Here is a 23,274-nt window from a genome sequence, read left to right as displayed (position 1 = left end):
TAAATCAAGTCCAGCTGCCAGAGGAGAGATTCACGCTGGAGATAAAATCTGAGCATCTCGGGATACGGATGATATTCCAGGCCGTGAAATGAATCATCAAGAGGTGAAGCAAACCAAAGAGAAGGGAAGAGGGGTGAGGCCTGAGTCTAAGGCTCTGCACCCCAAGGAGGGAACACAGGAGAGGGAGACCAGCCCAGGAAATGCAGACCACCCAGCGAGACAGGAGAGCAATCCTGCCGGCCACAGCACCCTGGAAGCCAAATGTGAGCGAGTGTCAGAAGGAAGAAGCAGTAAGCAGATGAGCATCTGTCCCTGGAGCACTCTCATCGGTCCCGGCGAGGACTGAGAGATCCTTGGAGTATTCCTGCCGGTCCAGGAGAGGACGGAGAACGGCATCAGCAGCACGCAGGTAACTGATGTCCTGAACAAGAGCGGCTCCAACACGATGGTGGGGACACTCTGCCGGAAGTGGATGTGAGAGAGGTTGTTGGAGGTGGTCCGGGACAGACGCTCCGCCGGGAGGACTGGCGTGCTGGTGGACAGGAGCAGGGTCCTGCGAAGTCTGTTTAAAGACACAGAAGCCTGCTGGTGGACATGACCCCGCAGAGCAGGGGAGAGAAGCAGAGGGCCCACAGGGGTGGGCGTGACTAGAAGCAGAGGGCCCACAGGGGTGGGCGTGACTGCGGGCCCCAGCCCAGCCCGCAGGCAGCAACGGGCAGCGAGGCGTCCACACGAATGCTGGCAGCAGTGGGGTGGTGGGGGACGGAGTCGGGGATGCCAGGGAGACTTTCCTGTGTGTGTCTCAATGTTCTCAGAAGTACGATGGCCCCTACCTTGGAAGGTGATCAGAGGAGAGAGGGGGGATGCGGGGCTGGGGGTCTGCAGACGGGACAACGGAGGCAGCCCCCCAGAAGGAGACGGCAGGGCTGGGGCGGCACTGATACCGGATGACCAAAGGTTCCCGCCGGGAAACGCAGGATAACGCATCCCAGCATGTCGGTATTTTTACCAGCCAGGCTCAGCTGCATCACAGACCTAAATAGAAGCACTGAAACAGTAAAACTTCTAGAGGAAAACACAGGAGAGAATCTTAGTGACCCTGGGTCTGGTAAAGGTTTCTTAATACAGTTTAAAAAACAAAACAGGTGAACTAAAAAAAAATTATTATTAAATAATAATTATTTAATAATAAAAAGTTCAAAAACATTTGCTCTGCAAAGACACTACCAATAAAGTTAAAAGGGAAGCCTCAGGCTGGGAGAAAATATTTTAAAACCTACATCTGAGAGCGAACATGTATTTAGAATTAAGAACTATAAATTCAAGAAGACAGACAATTCAATTAAAAAAATAGGCAAAAGGGGCTTCCCTGCTGGCTCAGTGGTAAAGAATCCACCTGCCAATGCAGGAGACATGGGTTTGATCCCTGGGCCAGGAAGACCCCACATGCCGCGGAGCAACTAAGCCCATGAGCCACAACTAGTGAGTCTGTGCCCTAGAGCCCGGGAGACGTGATTCCTGAGCCCAGGGGCTGCAGCGACGGAAGCCGGCACGCCTCAGAGCCCGTGCCCAGCAACAAGGAAGCCACCACAGAGAGAAGCCCACGCACCGCAGTGAAGAGCAGCCCCTGCGCTCCGCAGCGAGAGAACTGCCTGCGCGGCAACAGAGACCCAGCACAGCCAATAAATAAATAAAAGCATCAAAAAAAAGGCAGACGGGAGAGGGGACAGAGAAAAGGGAACCCTCCCACACTGCTGGTGGGAATGTAAACTGGAGCGGCCACTGTGGCGAGGAGTATGGAGGTTCCTTAAAAAACTAAAAAACTACCATATGATCCTGCAATCCCATTCCTGGGTATGTATCTGGGGAAAAAAAAACTCTAACTGGAAAAGATACACACAGCCCAATGTTCACAGCAGCACAATTTATAATAACCAAGACATGGAAGCAACCTACATGTCCATCAACAGAGGAATGGATAAAGAAGATGTGGTACGTATATACAATGCAATATTACTCAGCCATAAAAAAGAAGAAAATAATACCATCTGTAGCAACATGGATACAACTAGAGATTATCATACCAAGTGAAGGAAGTCAAAGAGAAAGACAAATACCGTATGATATCACTTATACGTGGGATCTAAAATACGGCACAAACGAACCTGTCCGTAAACAGAAGTGGACACAGACACACAAAACAAACCTACGTTTACCAACGGGGAAGAGGGTAGACAACAGATACATTAGGAGTTTGGGGTTAGCAGATATAAATTACCATATGTAAAATAAAGTCCTACTGTGTGGCACAGGGACCTGTATATAATAAACTATAATAAACTCTGATAGAAAAGAATATTTTAAATATATGTGTATAACTGAATCACCCTGCTGTACACCAAAAGCTAACACAGCTTTGTGAATCAATTATATTCAGTTTTAAAAAATTTTAAAAAAGACTACCACAAACTGTTCACCAAAGGAGATATAGACATGTATATACACACACACACGAAAAGACGCCCAACGTCACTAGTCATCGTATTGAGAGAAATACAAACAAACCCCACAGTGATGCACCCCTAGACAGCCACTAGAATGGCTATAATGAAAAACACCGGCTTCAGCAAGTGTTGCTGAGGCCGTGGGGCAACCAGAAGACTCACACACTGCTTGTGGAAATGTGCGTGGTGCACTCACTTCAGAAACAAATTGGCAGCTTCTTGAACATTAAACATACAACCAGTCATTTCACCCTTACATGGAATTTTGCCCAAGAGAAATCGAAGTGTATGTCCATACAAAGATGGGGACACCAATGCTCACAGCATTTGTTATCGACTGTGATGCTAACAGAGCCTCACTCTATCTGTAACAGCCCGGACTACAGTAGCCCAAGAGTGGAGGGACGGATTAGTGTGCCTGTACAATGGAACACGCATGCACTCCAGTAATACGGGCAACAATACGGATGAACCTCTGATAGTGTTGCACTAAAGGAAGCCACCACCTCTCCCTCTAAAGGCAAAACATACTATGAGCCTATTTACATAACTCTCTATAAAATGCAAATTAACTGACAAAAAGCAAATCCATGGTTGCCCTGGGGATGTGGAAGGGTGGGGTGGGGGGTGCTGGAAGGAGGGGCTGAGGAAAATCTTTTGAAGTAATTGATATGCTCATTATCTTGACAGTTTCCTGGGCATCTCCACCAGTTAAAAAAAAAAACAAAACCCATCAAATTCTACTCTACAAATGTGCAATTCAATGCACGTCACTTTGATTTCAACAAAGCTATTTAAAAAAGGAGGGGTAAACCCTCAAAAGAAATGAACTGGCGAGCCAGGAAGAGACAAGGAGGAATCGTAAATGCGCATTATTAAGTGAAAGAAGTCAGTCTATATCCTGTGTGACCGGAAAAGGCCAAACAGTGGAGACAATAAAAAGATCCGTGACTGGGGGGTGGGGGGTGACTAGGCAGAGCTCTGGGATTTTCAGGGCAGATGCTATTCTCTGCGCTGTAATGAAATTCGAGTGTACGACACGGAGTGAACGCTGTCGTAAACTGGGGGCTGGGTGATGACGATGCTTCCACGAAGGCTCAGCAATGGTAACAAACGTCCCGCGCTGTGGGGACTCTGACAGCGGGGGAGGGTCTGTGTGGGGTGTGGCACGGAGCAGGTGGCGACTCACCAGACCGCTGGCTCAGTTTTTAAAAGCTTCTCTTATTGTAGTAAAATATACGTATGATTTATCATTCAGACCATTAAGTACGTTCACACTGTAGTCCCACCATCACCACCATCCACCTCCAGGACTTTCTCATCGTCTCATACTGAAACTTTTTTCCACTCAGTTTTGCTGTGAAACTAAAATTGCTCCAAAAAACAAAGTCTACTGATTAAAAACAAAAAACAGGGAGAGGTGAACCTACATGGGCAAACAGCAAGAGAGAACGCAGCAACAAGATGCTGGAAGCAGAAAAGCAGATGAGCCGAAAATGACTTAAAAGAGGAGAGAGAAAAATAAGTTGTACTAACAATAAGGATACTATGAATATATTTGATAAAATTTCTACTAAAACAACAGAAAAGATCCAGTTTTTTACTGCTCGGCTCAAACAAATGAAGAGACCTGCCCTTTCTCTGGGCATCCACATTTCGCAGGCGTTCCTGGGGTTGTCCTGGTCCCTCTGCTGGAAGATGTTCTGACCAGCAGCTGAACATCGAAGGTCTTCAAGGCTTCATGTACACATGTGTTCTTCTTACTCCATGTTCTTCCCTGAGCTATGTAATAATCCACGCTCACGGCTTCCATTGAGAGACACCCAAATGGACATCTTCCTCTCGGACTCTTCTGAATGCGAGCTCTGCAGAGTTGCCTGCTAACTTTGAAACTTTCACAACTTTCTCTGCAGCGCTTATTATATTAGCAAGTTTGTTTCCACAGTTATTTAAAAATCCGCTTCTCTGCAGGTTATGAACTCTCTGAACGCAGTTACCCTGCGGTCTGTGCCTCCCCCTTGTGTCACCAGCGCTGGACACAGAGTAGCTGTTCAGGAAATATCAAACTGACAGAGGAGGAAGCTTCTGTGAAGCTGTATGATGCAATTATTTAAAACAGATAATACAGAACAACATGGATGAGTCATGAAGACGTTATGTTGAAATAATCAGACACAAAAGGGTATCAACTGTAAGATTTCAATTGTAATAAGGATGGTGTGGAACTCAGAATCATGGCTATCTTGGAGACAAGGGGTATTGATTACGGAAGGGCACGCGGGGAACCATCAGGGAGCCTGAAACGTTATACAGTTCTACCGGGTGGTGGTCACACCAATGTGTGCGCACATCCATGCATACAATACATACAAACATACACATAAATTTGTCACCTTTTTTTTTAGTATGCTTTTTGGTCTGTGTTATACCACAACAAAATGAAAAAAAGGGATTCATTTTGAGAAAACAGAGTGAAATCTTGATGAGAAATACATCTACAAGACAACAGTAAATTAGAACAACCACTTGGCAGAACATCATGTATGTTATGATCTTGGTTTGGTAAAATAATATGTACAAACAGGCTTTCTCCTGGTTTCTACAATTGAGAGAAATTCTACCCAAAGTAACTTAAACAAAAAACTCATTTACTAACACCGACTTGGAAAGCTCACGTAGCTATGCCCACTTGCCCACAAATAATTCTTATTAAGAATTTGAGTGAAACCCTCAAGACTGTTTAAAGCGCTATCAGGGCACCACTTACAGGTGACCGTGGAAATCACAAGCCCACTCTTCTCAGCGCTAGAACCAGGGCTGGTCAGGTTTTAGGCAAGCCTCCTTGAGTGCCACCAAAAAGCCTACACGCCTGTGTATCAGGAGGGATGTTACATGTGAGTGCAGAAGACGGCAAGCTATAGTTCTCAGGCACGGACCCCTAACGTGAAAGGCAGGCAGATTCCCCGAAATGCAGGCGTCTGAGTTGCTTCTCAGACGAGCAGCTCTACACCGCTCCCTGCAAGGCGAGCAACAACAAGAAGCCTTCAGTGATGACACCGGTCCTCAACCGGGCTGCAGGAAACCTCAGCAAGTCACAGGCAAATCTCTCACTGTCTCAGGCTTCAATAGACAACCGTGTCCCCCAGATCACGTCACACCTAATGACATCATAAATTCACAGGTAATCCTTTACTTGAAAATTCCTAGGTCAAAAGTTCAAGACAACCTGATAATATCAATTTTATTATTATGCTTTCAAAGTGCTCAGAAGGAAAGAACTGGGATTATTTTATATCACATATCTCGAACGAGTATCTCACTCCTTCCATTAGTCAGTAAATAGAGCACCCACGATCCAGGCAGAACCAACAGAGATGCTGACATTTGACTATTTTGGATCCACAAAGAAGGGCATTTTCAGATGGCTTACTCCAAAACCAGGTACTGCCTTAGGTGCCAGGATACAGCAATGAACAAAAGAAACCTCCCACCTCTTAAGAGTGTGTGTGTGTGTGTGTGTGTGTGTGTGTGTGTCTCCACAGGCAGCAGATAACAAACAAGCCAAATACATAGCATATGAGATAGTGCTGCCTACCTCTAGAAGCACACAGAAGGTTAACAGGGACACAGAACATGGGGCATGCCTTTCCTTTATTTTATAAAGGCAACATATTTATAAAATATAAAAGTATAAACCTTGCTGAGGAGACATCTGGGCAGAGTCCTACAGAAAGAGGAAGCCTCTTAAGAGCGTTCTAGAATGGCAAAATTGGGATGCTACCATGAAAACGTCTGCCGCACTTGCTGAAAAAACACATGAAGAATTCCAGACTGCTGGAGCACTGTAACGACTGCAGCCTTAACCACCCTGCAGCTGAAACAAGCACGGACCACCAAAACCACACGTGCCTCTCGGTTCTCAGTCTACAGGCAACTCGTGGGTCACGCCAACACTTTATTTTTTGGCCCATGTTTTCCATCTAATAAATATCCATGTGCATAACACAGAACAAGATAAAGCGATTTGTGCTTACATCTTTTGAAGAACCTGGGCCATCACAACCCCATTCGTTAAATCTTCCACGGTCTGGCATGGTGCGTCCACGTTAAATGTCTGGATCTGGAAAAAAAGGGGGAAAAAAGAAAAGAGAGAGGGATAAAAGAAAGATTTCACGGTTAACCATACAGCAGAATTCTCAGGCTTCTTTACCTCATCTTGGAGGTGAATACATTTTAAAAAAGCAGAACAGATCTTTCCTTCTTCCCGGCATTAGCCGTCCTGAAGGTGGAGCTGGGCCACTTCAGGGGGTTCAAGATCTACCCAGGGCATGGGGGGCGCTATGCCTGGACCGATGGGAAGGTTTTCCAGTTTCTTGATGCAAAATATGAGCTGGCATTCCTCTCCGAGAGGAATCCTCGTCAGATCAACTGGACTGTCCTCTACAGAAGCAAGCACAGAAAGGGACGGTCAGAAGAAAAGACCCTGCCGTGCACTCAAATTCCAGACGGCTGAAGCGGGTGCATCTCTTGCTAATGTGATGGCCAAGAGGAAATCAGAACCTGAACTTCGGAAGCCTCAATGAGAAGAAACTGGCAGGGCCACCAAGGAAGCAAAAAAGGCTAAGCAAACATCTAAAAGGGCAGCATCGGCTGCTGCAAAGGCTCCCACGAAGGAAGGCAGCGTCTCAGCAGAAGACTGGGAAGCCTGTGAAGGTCTCTGCTCCCTGAGCTGGTGGAGAATGCTAAGCTGGGCAGATTGGAGTTTTAAATAAAGATCTGTTTTAAAAAAAAAACAGCAGAACAGTAAGAAATGTTTTCCCTTATGGGGAATTTCCTGCAGGCTGCAGTGAAATTTTTTCCTTTTGGTAAAAGGAACTGTGGCAGAGTCTGGGCAGCTTCCCCGCATTCAGCATCCTCAGAGATAATCACCTAAGAGTCAGGGCACCTGCATTCCCTCTGCCAGTGACCGGCTCACGGGCGCTCAGGCAAAGACAAGCTGGACCAAACGGACGCAGAGAGAGGCTTACGTGGGCTTCCAGGGAGGGAAAGCCAACCTCCCCTGGTGTGAATAAGGATGCTGGCGGCCTCAATGGCCATGAGCAGGCATCTTGTGACTGTTAGGATGAGGCCAATGCAGTAAATGGCAGAGAAGAGGAACAGGAAGAATGCGGTCCTGCAGGCCAAAATTGAGCCACCAAACTAAACCTCAGAGCCTCCTGTGATGCGAGATCCATCCCTTCTTTACATCTTGCCAAGCTGAGATTTCTTTCACTCAGAACCAACGTATCACGGGGGACTTCCTGGTGGCCCAGGGGTTAAGACTCTGCACGTCCACTGCTAGGGGCACGGATCTCATCCCTGGTTGGGGATCCAGGATCTTGCATGCTACAAGGGGCGCAGCCAGAGAAAAGAAAGAACCAAAACAGCTTTCTACATACGTAGAAATCACAGCCACAGCTGGGTTATATTCTCAATTCACTTTGATTTGAAACATATCATGAATTACAACATGATATAGCTGAGAATCAGTAGCCACACTTGTTATTTCTGAGCAAGATAACACGCTGAGCCAACAATGATTCTACTCAGTACTGCAACCAGGACTTGGAAAGAAATAATCTCTGAGAACAGATAAAGGCTGTGCTTCGCAGTTTATAGGTTAGTAAAACGAAGAGTACGGGCATCAGAGGATAGAACAGGGAAGAGGGTAAATGGTGGAAGACGCGGTTAAAGGAGGAAGCACCATCCTGCAGATCCTCACAAGCCACGTTAGGACTTTATCCTCAGAGCAAGGGGAACAGGCAAAGGATTCTAGGCAGGAGAGGGAGGCTGAGCCATCTGCATAGTACAAGGATTGCAGCAGCAGCAGCACGAAGAAAGGCCTGCATGGAGGAGGCAGGGAGGCCTGTGTTAACATAACAGGTTTATATGTTAACACAGTTCAATTCAGTTCAGTCACTCAGTTGTGTCCAACTCTTTGCAACCTCACGGACTGCACCACACCAGGCTTCTCTGTCCATCACCAACTCCCAGAGCTTGCTCACACTCATGTCCATCAAGTTGGTGATGCCATCCAACCATATCATCCTCTGTCATCCCCTTCTCCTCCTGCCTTCAATCTTTCCCAGCATCAGGGTCTTATCCAGTGAGTCAGTTCTTCACATCAGGTGGCCAAAGTATTGGAGCTTCAGCATCAATCCTGCCAACGAATATTCAGGACTGATTTCCTTTAGGATAGACTGGTTTGATCTCCTTGCAGTCCAAGGGACTCTCAAGTCTTCTCCAACACCACAGTTCAAAAGCATCAATTCTTCGGTGCTCAGCTTTCTTTATGGTTCAACTCTCACATCCATACATGACTACTGGAAAAACCATAGCCTTGACTGCATGTTAACACAGCTGAGGTCAAACCAGGTAACGACCATGGAAACATTGCAAATAATGTTCAGCGGACCATCTGCCTTCAATACGTTTTACTTACAGGGTCATATTCCTAGAAGTAAACTTGCTGGACCAAAGTGTGCAAACCTTTCAAAGTTTCTAATAAATATCGCCAAGCTGCCCGTGATAAATGCTGCAGCAATCCACTGTCCCACAGCGGGGCAGTGTCCACGTCTCTGCGCCGTGCCATCTATCAAATCTTTAAACCAAGAATGATGAAGAAGTGCAGTCAGTAGCTTCTTCACATTTTCCACAAAGCCTGGTTGGTGGAGATGGTTACACGGCGGGAACTAAGGAAATGAGTTAAAAGATTGCGTAGCGAGTGGTTTTCACTCGGATGTCTATTTGGGAGAGGTGATGAAAGAGGGCCTGTCAGGCCCCCCGACATTAACCTTATGGGTGGCAGAGGCTCAATATATTGTTAGTAAATGAATAAATGGACCTGATAAACATCACCTGTAGGAAATGACACTGAATTTTACTCCACACCCTCGCCGGCCGCCTTCTCAATGATAATGTGGTGGTAACAATGTATTGACTAGTTTAAAAAGAACTAAGTCCACACTGTCATCCTACAGTTGCTGAATACATTTCTTTCTTGCAGGCTTAGAATAAAAAAGAGCAGCGGGCGAGTGCACACCTCACTCATCTCCTGACTCCCAGCCTGACCCAAGAAGACCTCTCACTGAGCACGCTCGGAAGGTACACAGTAACTCCAGCGACTCCGCTGGCAGTCCAGTGGCTAAGACTCCACGCTTCCAAAGCAGGGGGCACGGGTCTGATCCCTAGTTGGGGAAAAAGGATCCCACCTGCCGCGTGGCTGTCCCCCTCCCCTCAAAAAACAAAAGAACTAACTCCATCTCCAGGTTTGTGCCTAATTTGCTGGCCGTGTGACCTCGGGTATGCCATTTTACCTCTCGTAACACCAGCTTTTCAACCTTGGAATTGGGAGAAATAGCTTCTGGAGGGGATCTTTAAGAATGAACAAGAAAACAGATGGACATTAGGTACCTGTAAAAGCCTTAAGCAGTAATTCCCAGACCTGGGTGTACACTCAATCAACTGGGAAGTTGGAGAGGACTGAGAGTCTATTTTTAACAAGTTCACCAAATAATCTTCTGTGCTAGGGCACCAGTTTGGCAGGTGGAGCCTTCTGATCCAAAGCACTACCAAATGCAAAGGATGAAAGATCAGAAAACTGCCACTGGGCAATCAGAAGAAAAAAACTCAATAAAGCAAGCAATTCAATAATGCAAGTAATTCACTTGTAAGACTCTATCTGTTTCTCTCGTGGGACTTAAAACTATTTTCATTTTAATTTTTTAAATGTGGCTTCCAAACAATTATTTTCTGAGTTGGCTCTTGAGGTTTTTTAGCTGCTAGTAAGGGTGTCCATCTCTGCCTTGACATAAAAGTAAATGCAAATCCCAGACAGACTCTCTCTGCAGAATTCCCTTCCGACGCGATAAAAATGTACTTGGAATTAGACAGCAGTGATGGTTGCACAATCTGTGATCACACCAAAGAGCACTGAATTGTGTACCTCAAAAGAACTTTGTGGTATGGGTATTTTATTTAAAAAAAAAAAAAAAATCTGTCACCTACCAGTTCTCGTAAACTCTTGAGTTAACATCTGCAGGGTGTTTCAGGATAGTAGTAGACTAAAATTTAAAGGTAATTGCAGGCAACCACATTAGGGCATGAAACTCTGCCTCAAGGGTCATAACCTCTCTTTTAATTCCAAGAAGCTCTATTAACACCAACCGGAGCTCCACCTCACCACCCCCACAAAATCATGAGAAGGGGAAAGCTTGAGCTCACCTGGAATGACTGTCTCCACAGCAGTGATTCTCAACCGGGAGAGATCTTGCTCCCTATGAGAAATTTCTAGTTGTAACAACTGAGTGGGAGCTATTGGTATCCAGGAGGTACAGACCAGGGATGCTTTTACTATTAAACCTCCTACGGGAAGCACAGGGCAGTGCCCACGACCAACGTGATCCAGTCCCGAATGGCCACAATGCTAAGGCTAACAAACCCTGCTCTGGAGCAGTGGTTCTCAGCGTGGGGGCTCAGGTCACTAACAGCACCACCTGGAAACCTGTTGGAAATGCAGAGTAGCAGATCCTAGCCCAGCCCTCCCGAATTACAGGCTCTGGAATCCGGACCTGGCAACCAGTAGTTTGATGAGCCCTGCAATTATGTTGATCCATACTAAATGCATAGGAAACACTTGTCAGTGTCACCCTGAATACAATCTGAACACAGGTAAAGTTCCGCGTCCAAAGTTACCCACAGTTAGTATGCAGCCAAGTCAGGATTTGAACCCGGGTGGTCAAATTTCAGAACCTATACTCTAAACAGGTTAAACTGGCCCTCTACTTAGGAAAAAAAAATAAGAAAGTTAAAGCTTTTAAAAACTATGTCTTTTTGTACATCTGACTCCTTTATTCCTCCAGTAGAGGACACCAATGGTAAGCAGAACAGAGTTAGAAGGGCAGAGCGAGTGGAACGGGGGAGAGAGCACCACAGAAACACACCCTTCCTAGCTGTAAGCGCCGGTGCGCCGTTTCACAGGCCACTGCACGGGAAAATTCACAAGGGTGTGTTGATGTCACTGTGTGGGGATGGTTCCTGTTCACTTAGTCTCCTGCCATTAATTGGGGGCATTCTTGACTCTTTCTGGTTTTTCACTCTCTTAACCCTAGGAAAGAGCAATTGTTTCCTGCACTGCTTGAGAAAGGAGGCCTGATAGGTGTACTAGGTAGGGCAGACTTTTTCTAACAGGTAAGAGTGCATTTTGACTCAAGAGGGTGGGGAGACAGAGAGAGTGGAAATTTTCCAGCACGTCCTGCTGAACTTGCTTGGTGCATCCACTTTGATTCTGAATTTAAGCTGCAACTATTTTCCCTAGATAGGATGATACTTTGTCTCTTAACAAACATTGCTCTTTCAACAAAAATGTGGAACTTTTGGTTCTGGGGCTAACCTCTGATACAACAGTGAATTTAGCCAGCATTTGGGGCAATCAGACGTCCCACAGACATGAATTCTGTACAGGTGGCTAAAGTTATCCTTTCAAGTGCCTTGATGCTATTCAGTTCAGTTCAGTCGCTCAGTTGTGTCCGACTCTTTGCGACCCCATGAATCGAAGCACGCCAGGCCTCCCTGTCCATCACCAACTCCTGGAGTTCACCCAAACTCATGTCCATCAAGTCTGTGATGCCATCCAGCCATCTCATCCTCTGTCGTCCCCTTCTCCTCCTGCCCTCAATCCCTCCCAGCATCAGAGTCTTTTCCAATGAGTCAACTCTTCGCATGAGGTGGCCAAAGTACTGGAGTTTCAGCCTCAGCATCAGTCCTTCCAATGAACACCCAGGAGTGGTCTCCTTCAGGATGGACTGGCTGGATCTCCTTGAAGTCCAAGGGACTCAAGAGTCTTCTCCAACACCACAGTTCAAAAGCATCAATTTTTCGGTGCTCAGCTTTCTTCACAGTCCAACTCTCACATCCATACATGACCACTGGAAAAACCATAGCCTTGACTAGACGGACCTTTGTTGGCAAAATAATGTCTCTGCTTTTGAATATGCTATCTAGGTTGGTCATAACTTTCCTTCCAAGGAGTAAGCGTCTTTTAATTTCATGGCTGCATCACCATCTGCAGTGATTTTGGAGCCCCCCAAAATAAAAGTCTGACACTGTTTCCACTGTTTCCCCATCTATTTCCTATGAAGTGATGGGACCAGATGCCATGATCTTAGTTTTCTGCATTAGTTCAACTATTTCTGGTGGAAGAACTTCTAATATGTACTATATACCTCTAGTCTCAATCTAAATGCTGTGGAGTGAAAATAAGCTCTTATTTGATATTCAGGACCATAGTTACAATCTTCAGTGATTGAATGTGGAGACTGTAGCCATATATGAAGCTCAAGGACTGCCTGACCTAGGCTGAACTTCCAGCTCTCGGGTCTTCTGTGTCACTGACAAGTGCCTGCATCTTGCTGAGCGGGGCGGTTACCTTTTCACCTGCTGTGCGCAGAGCAATTGCACAACCAGGTTGGCTAGAACTTCCTACAAAATAGAGCAGATTATTTCAAATGTGGGGGGCAGTCTTTTCTGAGGAATGTACAGTATACATTTTCTTTCCTCACTTTTCATTTTGGAATTGTCTTTGGCATTAATCCGGCCTTCAGTCAGGAGGGGAGCTACTGGAGTAAATGCACATTTTCAGCTACTTCAGACATCTTCCACATTTTTAATAACAACTAGAAGAACAAACCCAGCGTTAAACTCAACTTTACTTGGAAAGGATTCAATGTACAATGTTTTAAAAATGTTTCCAAGTCTTAGAATTGATTATCTTTGTTTGGACTCTGCCCTCCAGTTTTGTCATTGATAATCTCTTATCTTCCCCCTAGAAACTTTCCTTGATGACCTTCCAGTGAAATTTCAAAAAGGCTGTTTTCTACAAAGCCAGATCCTTTGACCACTCTGTGGAGCTGATCACCTTGATGATCTCCATTTTCTTAACAACTTACCACATTTTAAACAGATGCTGCCATGATGTGCTTTTGTTAGCGCCCCTTCAAACTTCCCTCTGTGATTCTTCCTCTGTTACTTTTACTAGCACTTCTCACCCAAATCACTGACTGATCACCGCCTTTTGGCAGATGCCCTTCAAACACACCTTTTCTCCCTGACTTGTCTTTCCAAACTTTAAACAATGTAGCCCTATTTCAGATTTAATACCTTTCTTCATCTTTGCCCTCTTGGCTTTTTTCTTTCTAGCACTGAAGGAGGTACAGACCAAAAATGCTCATTTTCAGATCCTCCACCTTCTGTTTACAACCTCTGCCAAATCCAGTCCTTCCACAAAATCAAAGAATGTGGTGATTCTTTCCTTTATCTCTGTCCTCCCAGTCAAACTCTGGCCACATTATGCACCTTATCAGCTTTGTCTCTGCCCTAAAATACGGCCGTGAAACCCATTTCCCCACGTGAAGTTGCACCTCACTCTAGCTGTAAGCTGTGTGTGAACTATATACTACTGCAAACAATTTGAAATTCCAAGAACGGCCTCATGCAAAAGTCACTAAAACAGACCCCTCTATCGCGGTACATATTGTTTCAGAAAACACAACTTGATCTGTGATGAAAGACAAATTATGACAATCTCAGACGATTTTCACTACATTTGTTACAACCAGCCTAGGGCAGTGCCCCAGTAACCCTTCCACTCGAAGGTCCCCCCCCACGTAGGAGACTCAAGTCCACAATCCAAGCTCATCACCCAAGGCACCGCTAAATATAATCCGTTTGGCATCTGTTTCTTACCTTGAGCATTAATACATACGCTGTAGTCACCTCCATAAATATATTAGTGCTTCATTCTAAAAGTGATACTAAAAGAGATATTTAACGTTTTTTAGTAGTGAGTGAAACGAACTCTCCCCAAAAGAAGTACCGGGTTTATCCCGTGGCTCTGCAGATATACACGCACACGCACACCCCAGGTACTGACAACACACTTAGGAGAAACACACAAGCTTGGGTGTTAATGTCCAGCTGTGGAAAAGGCTGCTACAGGCACGGTTTTTGGCGTGAGAACGGAACACCTTTATAGGCACATGTAAGAATTTTCATCAACATTTAATAATTGAAAATTGAGAATGCCACAGCGTGGCGCTCCCCACCAACCCCTCCGCAAATGTCGACTCCCACTACTGACGCCCAGATCCCCCAGCCTTGCGGATTTATTTCCATCTCGAGCGCCTCTCCCTTCCTCCCGGATGCCCGGAATGGGCCTCCGTGGAAGCCCCCCTGCCCGCCTCCCCGCGCCCCGCCCCGCCCGGGGCTGCGCCGTCCTGCCAGCGTGACAACAAAGGCGGGAGCTTCGGGCCGGGGTCCCGGGAGCCCCCCCACCCCCAGTCCCCGCGGCCGCCCCGGGCCTCCGCCCAGCACCGGGGGCTCCGCTCCCCGGATGTGACGGCAGCGCCGGCCGGGCGCGCGGTGGGGGGGGGGTACCCCGGGACGGCGGCCTGGCGGAGGTCTGGGGCCCCCCCCTCCGGAGCGCGTCGCCCACCTACCCAAGTGAGGAGGCTCTCGCACAGCTCCGCCCGCTCCAGGGTCTCCACGTTGAACATCTTCCCGCCGTGGCTCCGGCCGCCCCGCCCCGCCTGAAGGCCCGCGGCGCGGCCCGGGCTGCGTCCTCCGCGCGGCCGCCGACTCCGCCCGGCGCTGGAGGCCGCCGCGGCTCCCGCAGCGTCACCGGCGCGCCGCCGCCGCCTCGCCCGGCCCGCGCCCCGCCCGCCGGCCCGCGCCGCGCACGGCCCAGCCCGCCTGCCGCCCGCCGGCCGCCCCCGCGCACGGAAGCGCGCAGCGCGCGTGCGCCGCGCCCGCGCCCCGGCCCGCGGGAGGAGGAGGAGGCGGGGGCCGCGGCCAGTGGTGCCGCGGGGGCGGCGGGCGGCCCCGGAAACACTCCGCGCCTCGGTCGCCGGGAGCTACGAGGCGTCCCCGGCGCTGCAGAGGTATGCGCGGCTGAGCGCCGGCGGGGCCCCGGGCCCGGGCGGGACGGCGGGAGGCCCCGGGCGCCCGCGCCGGACGGCCGACGTGGCGAGCTCAGGGCGCGCGGACCTCGCGGCCCCGGGAGGCAGGGGACTGGGGGGGCGGCGGGGTGGGGGGAGCGTGGTGCCGCTGGTCCCCCCCACCCCCCGGAGCACCGCGGCCTGGCCCTCCTTGCCCAGTGGCCAGGGGACTGGCCTTCACCCCCACCCCCCGCCCCGTTCCTGAGCATGCACCCTCTGCAGCGTTACCGATGAATCATTAGGCGAGACACCGGGTGCAGGAAAGTGCACGCACAGCGTGCGTGCCTAAAGACTAGTTAGTAATAAACAGGCAGGTGAAAAAAACAGCATTGCCTCCCCCACCTCCTGTTCCTTTTCTGAGCACCTTCCCTCCTCCGTCCACTGACTTCTGTGATATTCACTTTCTTGCTTTTCCTTTATAGCTTTCCCACCGACGTCTGCATACCTAGACCACGCCGTTTTTACTCTGCCTGCTTTTGAACTTCTGCGAAATTGTGTGTGTCATTTCGTGGCTTTTCATTCCTAGTAAGTTTGTGTAGATCCATAGGTAGTTTTCACCGCTGTCTAGTACTTCACTCTATGAATATAACCATCTGTCCACGCTACTGTCGTTGGGCAAATTTTGCACTTGTAGTTTGCGGCTAAGAACAGTGCTCTAACATTCTTATCTCTATAGACTGGTGCCACGTGTAAGTTTTTGGGGGGAATAGATGCCTTTGAATCCTAGAATTTTTGAGGTATAGGGTATGCATAACTTTACTGCATGATGCCAGACTTTTATTTGTGGTGCAGCAAAATTAGCTTCCCAGCACACACCTTTCTTTGGTTTGCGGTTCCTGGAGCCCCCTTTTCTCATTAAAACTAGGTTTTGGAGCTCCCTTTACCCATTAAGATTAGGTTTTGTCATTGAGCTTTCGGAACTGCCAAGACACCACTGGGTTTGTTTGTTTGTTTGTTTTCCACGTATGTATATTTGGCTGCATCAGGTTTTAGCTGCAGCACAGGGAATCTTGTTGAGGCAAGCAGGATCTCTAGTTACGGCACGTGTGCTCAGTAGGTTGTGTTAGTTGCCCTGCGGCCTGTAGGGTCTTAGTTCCCTGACCAGGGATTGAACCAGCATCCCCTGTATTGCAAGGCAAATTCTTAATCACTGGACCACCAGGGAAGTCCCAGCATTGAGTTTTTAGTGATGCTTTTCAGAGTACCGGTTATCAGATTTTTCATTTTGTGAATGTAGAAAATCTTACCGGAAGTCTTCTCAGCGGTGTTTTAAATATTCTCCCCTACAGCATTTTATTTTAAAGGCAGAGAAACCTTTAGAAGTGATAAAATGTACCTCACCCGCCCTTGTTTCCTCTGTTGGTGCCTCTGGACCTTTGTGGAACCAGAGTTTCTACATTCTGAGCTAGGTTATATCTGTAGGCTCCCTGGCGCTGTTAAGTGACCGTCTGCCTTGTTAGGCAAGTGAAGTCAGCAAGTTGGTTTGCCCTCCTGTGCAGCCTTTCTTGGAATGTGGATCCTTTCTGGAAGGCCTGTCCCGCATGAGCATCTTTGCTCCACCTGCTCCCTTTCTCAGGCCTTTGACCTCGGCCTCCCAGGTCTCAGGTTTGAGGGCTCACCCACAACGCACTTGTGCGTGATGTGTTCTTGAGCGTTCCGTTCAGTAGCTGCGGTTTCCCTCCATGAAGGAAATCATATTAAAAACTTCTTGCATGTGAGTACTTGTCTGCAAAAGCCATGTTTCTACATGAATTTGGGTAAAAAGACATTGAGTTTTCTCCTTTGAAGTTATGGAATTTCCTACACTTCCTTTGTTTGTCTGTGTTGTTTTTTTCCTGAAAGCTTTGGAAAAGATCAAAGGGAATCAAGTGGGACTTGTCTTAGCTCTCTTTCTCTGGTTCCTTGGAAGCTAGTTCTCATCTACAGCTGTTTTATCAGCTTCACGTAAACACGGTGCTGTCCTTCGTGGCAATGTGCCAAATTTATCCAGTCCTCCCAAGAAACACATACTTAGAGCTCTGATTAAAGAGGGCTTGGGATGCTGCTCAGTACAGTTGTGGGGAAGGCGTGGCTAAGTTTTATCATGGTTCCATGGACTCATTGAAGATGGTTAATAATAGTAATCAAAGTATCGTAGCTTCCATTTATTGAGAGCCTGCCAACATGCCACATGTTTTACCTATTATCTCATCAACTCCACAAAACAAGTGTGTTTTTTTTTTTTTTGCCAAAAAGTTCAACATAGTTTGTTAATTTTACGTATTTTACTTATGAGGAAGCTGAGACCCAGATTTTGCACGAGTACGCAGTTGTCTGACTGCGAAACTCGTTTTTCTTCAATATATTAAGCTACTTGATAAGCCTTGGCCAGCTAAGCAGTAATGAAGCCAGTGCGGAAATCAGTTCCTCTTCTATCAGTTACCAACACCATTCCCAAGATCGATGTGTTTTGTTTCTGTAAATCTCAAATAGTTTAAGACAGAGTACTGATCACTTGTTTTCATTTAGCAGGATCCTATGAAATAGATGAGATACCGTGTTTTATAAATTTCATACCCTTTCCTTAGGGTTTCAAGCAAGTAGTGCGTTTAGTGCGAGGCCCTGTCGTGCCTGTCACTGAGGTCTTCAGAAGGTGCCCACCTCCTGGAAACCAGCAGTCTCTAAGGTGCTTGGAAAGAATGGTAGACGTCTTAAATCTTTGAGCAGTGAAGCCTAACTTTCATCCCTGAAGGGAGGAAGCAGGCACTGGCCTTTGTGTTTATTATTAAAGTAATACATCCTGGCAAAGAATTCAGACTGTAGAATTTTATCCTGGGAAAGATACGAATCTGGCTCTCCCAGGCCAGCTGCCCACTTGTAAGCGTTTTAACCTTTGCTGTTTACCTTTCCTGCCTTTTATTTATTTATTTTTTAATTCCAAAAAAACTCCGATTCAGAGAAGTGTAGTGGTAAAAGGAAATTAAGAAATCCTCAAATCCCAGCCTTTTCCTTTTGCAGAAAATGAGCGGTCCTGAGAGATTCAAGTGACAGCAGAATTGGAGCCGAACTCTGGGCCTCCATGCCTCCTCACGGTGCCTGGGCTCGAGCTGAGAACCCGCGCCGTCAGTTACAGTCAGAAGTACTGTTTTGTCTCGGGCCAGTAGAACCTGGAGGACTGGAGTTCAGGTTGACGTTGGAACTCATTTCCAAGTCATCTCTTCAAGTAGATGATTTTACTTCTTTTTATTGTTTATCCCCTGTAATGCCTCTTTCCAAACTGAAGTGGTGGATCAATACCTCATTGCTGAGCCACTAACTCCTACAGGTCCTTTTTTGACTTTGATGATAAGAGAGACTGCTGGCGGAAGTTAACTATTGAAACCCCCAACAAGCCGATCAGACACCGCTAGCAGTTGTCCGTGTGAGGGCTGGTGTTTCCACATGGCGAGGAAATGCAGCCGAAAGGACCACAGGTTCCTCTGTGAAACTTCCCAGCTGTCTCTGCCCTTCCCACCCTCTCTCAGCCCAGGCACCTTCTTCAGTGACACTAGAATTTGTGGAAATAAAAAGTGACTCTTCGTTTCAACAACATTGGACACTTTTGCTAGAAGATGGTGCAAATAACATTGCATGATCCTGCAACACTCAAAGTATCCTGGATCTCTGAGCTCTCGAAAATGTGAAGAAAGCAGAATCTTAAGGGTGGCATTGGTAGAAGTCATATATTTATTCAGTAGAGTGTGTGCATATATTTTTATTGAAAACTGTAGTTGATTTGCAATGTTAACGTTAGTTTCAGGGGTACAGCAGAGCGATTCAGTTATAGGGAAGGGTGGGATGAGTTGGGAGATTGGGCTTGACATACATACACTGCCGTGTGTAAAACAGTTACTGGCAAACCTGCTGTATAGCACGGCTGATCCCGGGGCTTTGTGATGACCTAGAGGAGGGGGATGGGGGTGGAGGAGGGAGGCTCAAGGGGAAAGAGGGAGGGGATATAGGTATACCTATGGCTGAGTCACATGATTGTACAGCAGAAACTGACACAACATCATAAAGCATTATACTCCAATAAAAAAGGAATATATTGTGTGTGTGTGTATACACACAAATATATATATATATAGTTTATACAGTAGAATTTAGTCACTTTATCACTGATTACACCTGGAAGAATACAGAAACAAATGCAACCCATTTTTTTTTTAAGTACAAAGTAATAAACTCCCTACATGTACAGCATATGAGAGAATCCTAGCAACCTGATTGAGTAATTAGAGGCTGGGAATCTTGACGTGGGATAACATTTGCTTATCTCTGAGCAGATGTGAGTCATCCTCATGCCCTTAGGACTTCTGACACAGCCCAGCATCTCAATTTAAACAGAGGAAACCTGGCCATAATACAAATCTAAATTGTCCGCGTGGCCACCCTGAGATTGTTGGAGGCTGTTTTCTTCAGTTGGCTGTTCATCTGAGTGTTCTTTTGAATAAAATCCTGAGGTGAAAACTCCTTCTCTGAGTTCCTGGTGTGTGCTTTCATTAAGATTACTCAAAACCTGTCATTAGAAAGTTCCTGATGCATCAGGCCATTACTATGTGTAAAGCCGATGATAGCTGTCTTTGATCTGTTTGTTTGCTTAAGTTTCTTCCGTGAGAGGTCATTCATTTTCTTACTAGTTTTTCAGGTCCTTTTCTAAAGTGTTAAGACTTTCACACTCAAAAGTTTCCTTTGAACAGAAACTCACCTGATTAATGATGCCATTGAATAAAGCTATTTTCAGGGCAGTACATTATACACATAGAGGATTTTATTTATAAATAGTTGTATAGATGTCATTGAATATTTATTGCCTTTATTTCCCTTTCGGTGTCTTATGAGATTTTAAGTAACTTCAGTGTTTGTCATCTGAAAGAAATAGGAATTACCTGTGATATTTGGACTCTGATGTGGTCTGGCTAATTTCCCTCATACTTACAGAAATCGGGTATTATTTTCCTCCAGTTGAGTGATAACTTTCTCAACTGGGAAGGATCCTTTTGTATGTTGCCTTGTCTCTTCATAAGGAAATTCAACCTGAGAGTCATTCTGACTGCCAAGCAGGTCACAGAATTCTGAACTATAAGCTGAGCTTAGTCCCAGCTGAGACCAGTAGTTTTCCAAGCACCAGAATTTTTATTAATTCAAGTAGTCTCAGGATAGCTATCAAAGGCTGTGTGTTCTATGGTCTTTTAACTTTTCAAATTACCAGCACCGTAAGTAAGGTAAGTCGCTCCTGTTTGTTAGGTCCTGCTGTGTACAGGACAGCATGCCAGGTAGGGCAGGAACGTTTGCAGAAGCAGACAGTGTCTTTTCTTCCCTGTCCGTGCTGGTACATTCCATGATGCTCATTCAGTGCCGTGAGGGACAGGATGGGGTGTGATCTACATGGGGAATGCATGTGGTGTTCAGGAGTAAGGAAAGAGCCCCTGGGCGTGAGGAATGCCCTTTATTCCTTAACACTTTTTATTTTTTACTCTATTTTTGTCGATGCTGGGCCTTCATTGCTGCATGCGGGCTTTCTCTGGTTGCAGCAAGCGGAGGCTACTCTCGTTGCAGAGCACGGGCCCTAGGCTCACGGGCTCAGTAGTTGTGGCTCAACGGACTTAGTTGCCCTGTGGCGGCTGGGATCTTCCCAGATCAAAGATCGGACCTCTGTCTCCTGCATTGGCAGGCGGATTTTTAACCAGTAGACCAGCAGGGAAGTCCTATTCTTTAATAATTAAAAAAAAAAACCAAAAAACTCACTGCTGGAGTTATCTTCTAATGCAACCTACTGCAAGTGGGCACTAAAAGAGGTCAGCTACATTTGTGTTGTTTTTAATGGATATATTTCATTTTCACTGTACTGTTTGTAATTTTCATCTTGTTTCTTTGCCTTTTAGACCTGGAATGGCCAAATATCAAGGTGAAGTTCAAAGTTTGAAACTGGATGATGATTCAGTCATAGAAGGAGTAAGTGACCAAGTACTCGTGGCGGTTGTGGTCAGTCTCGCTTTGATTGCTACCCTGGTATATGCACTTTTCAGGTGAGACTAAAGGACAAAAGAATTGAGATAATGCATATTTCCAAGGGCAACTGACTGACTGTGTCTAGTAATGGTCAATACTTAATGTGAAAAGGAAGTGCTAGACTTCAGTGACTGTGAAACGTATTAAGGCATTTTGTTTTCCTGTCATCAACGTTGTCCAGTCAGAAAAAATTTAAATCTGTCATCCATATTTTGAATGAAATGTTAATATTTTCTGTTGGACTGTCACAGTTTTAACATGTGATTTTCATAATTGAACTCATCAACTTGCAGCTGATACAATAGGCGCAAATATATTTTCATGTTTAAATGAAAAAACCTGGGGCCAAAAATACCTTGGACAGTGTAGAGGGACTTAAGATTAGAATTAAAGTTACTGTTGTAGAATCAGGAATAATAAAGATCTCAGATGTCTATATGCCAGTACAAGAGACAAGGTAATAAACTAGAAATGTAAATACTGACAAATAGAGGTTAATTTCATATGTATCATTGAAAACAGAAATGAGCAAAAAAGTATAAAATAGAAAAGAGATTAATTCCAAAAACTACAGATCTTTTCGTTTCTTATAAAAATTAAGAAAGGATTATTGAACAGGGTGTGAGCATTCTCTTTTACTTCTGCATGGTTAGTTTCTGAATTAGGGTGACATTATGTTGATTTCAGTAGAATACTTACACGGTACTTGGTGATGCACTTGTGGGCATAGTGGGGAACTGATGACCAGATGATAGCAGATTTAGTATCTGCTGAGTTTATAACTGATTGACAAGTCATTCCCAGGAGTACTGATTATGTTTTAATGTATACCAAAACAGGACACTGAATTTTTGTAGGGCTCTGACCTTTGAGCTTGTTCTACTCATGTCTATTAGCAAGTGGGTTGAAGAAGAAAACAGAAGCGCACTTATTAGATTGTTCATTGAGAAGGATAGCTGATATATTGATACAACAGAATCAAGATTCAGAAATGGGTCATCCTATACCTCTGTGGTAGGCTGGTTTTTGACAGTGGCACCAACACCTCTTAGTAGGGAAAGAGTTCAACAAATGATGTTGGGACAAGGTTACCTACATGCAGAAGAATAAAGTTGACTGTATCATATACAAAAATTAACTCAAGATGGATCAAAGATTTAAATGTAAGAACTAAAACTATAAAACTCTAGGAGTAAATCATGGAAATTGATATGATGCCACAAGCATGATCAACAAAAGAAAATAGATAAATTGGAATTCATCAAAAGTAACAACTTTTTTTTGCTTCAAAGACCGTCATCAAGGCAATGAAGTCAGTTCACTGAATGGGAGAAAATATTTCAGATCACATGTCTGATCTGAAATATTTCATACATAGGCCCTTATGTCTGAATAGATAGAGAACTCAAAACTCTGTAACAAAAAGACAAATAACACAGTTAATAAATGGGCAAAGGATCAGAATAGGCATTCCTCCAAAGATGTACAAACGGCCAACAAGTACGTGAACGCGTGCCTGACATCGTTAGTCATTCAGGGAAATGCAAACCAAACCACAGTGAAATACAGCTTCACACTCACTTCACTGGGATGGCTGGGTTCAAAAAGTCAAATCATGGTGATTGTTGGGGGTGTGGGGAAATTGGAGCCCTCATACACTGGTAGTGCAGGCACCTTGGAAAGCCTTCAGTTCCTCAGATGACTAAGCA

General features: G+C 45.9%; 2 protein-coding genes and 1 pseudogene across 9 annotated transcripts in view; 2 read left to right on the top strand and 1 right to left on the bottom strand.

Annotated features, from left to right (window-relative positions):
* HOOK3 (hook microtubule tethering protein 3) overlaps positions 1 to 15,759 on the bottom strand; it is an 88,566-nt gene extending 72,807 nt beyond the window's left edge. For 2 of the 5 annotated variants that reach the window (XM_086380481.1, XM_086380482.1), the window contains exons 1-2: positions 15,038 to 15,190; positions 6,539 to 6,624 (exon numbers count right to left, since the gene is read on the bottom strand). In XM_086380481.1, coding sequence (XP_086236607.1) covers positions 6,539 to 6,624; positions 15,038 to 15,094 — 143 coding nt within the window. In that variant the 5' untranslated portion in view covers positions 15,095 to 15,190. Of the gene's footprint in view, positions 1 to 6,538; positions 6,625 to 10,766; positions 10,815 to 15,037 lie in introns of those variants that run through there. The other 3 variants (XM_086380479.1, XM_086380480.1, XM_086380483.1) reach the window with 2 other exon arrangements.
* On the top strand, positions 6,775 to 7,250 carry LOC147343846 (large ribosomal subunit protein eL24 pseudogene; annotated as a pseudogene).
* RNF170 (ring finger protein 170) overlaps positions 15,351 to 23,274 on the top strand; it is a 33,455-nt gene continuing 25,531 nt past the window's right edge. Inside the window, exons 1-3 of one of the 4 annotated variants that reach the window (XM_086380515.1) lie at positions 15,351 to 15,478; positions 15,958 to 16,060; positions 21,439 to 21,508. Coding sequence is in view for 2 of the 4 variants with exons in the window: in XM_086380513.1 (XP_086236639.1) it covers positions 21,446 to 21,582 (137 nt within the window). In the remaining 2 variants the exon portion in view is untranslated. Of the gene's footprint in view, positions 15,479 to 15,957; positions 16,061 to 21,438; positions 21,583 to 23,274 lie in introns of all 4 variants that reach the window. The other 3 variants (XM_086380513.1, XM_086380514.1, XM_086380512.1) reach the window with 3 other exon arrangements.

This window comes from Bos grunniens, chromosome 27, assembly GCF_055505025.1.
Source record: "Bos grunniens cultivar Pamir isolate PY7600 chromosome 27, Bosgru_T2T1.0, whole genome shotgun sequence".
Lineage (NCBI taxonomy): Eukaryota > Metazoa > Chordata > Mammalia > Artiodactyla > Bovidae > Bos > Bos grunniens.
The sequence above is the reverse complement of the archived record's forward strand: the minus strand, read 5'-3'. Positions and strand labels throughout refer to the sequence as shown.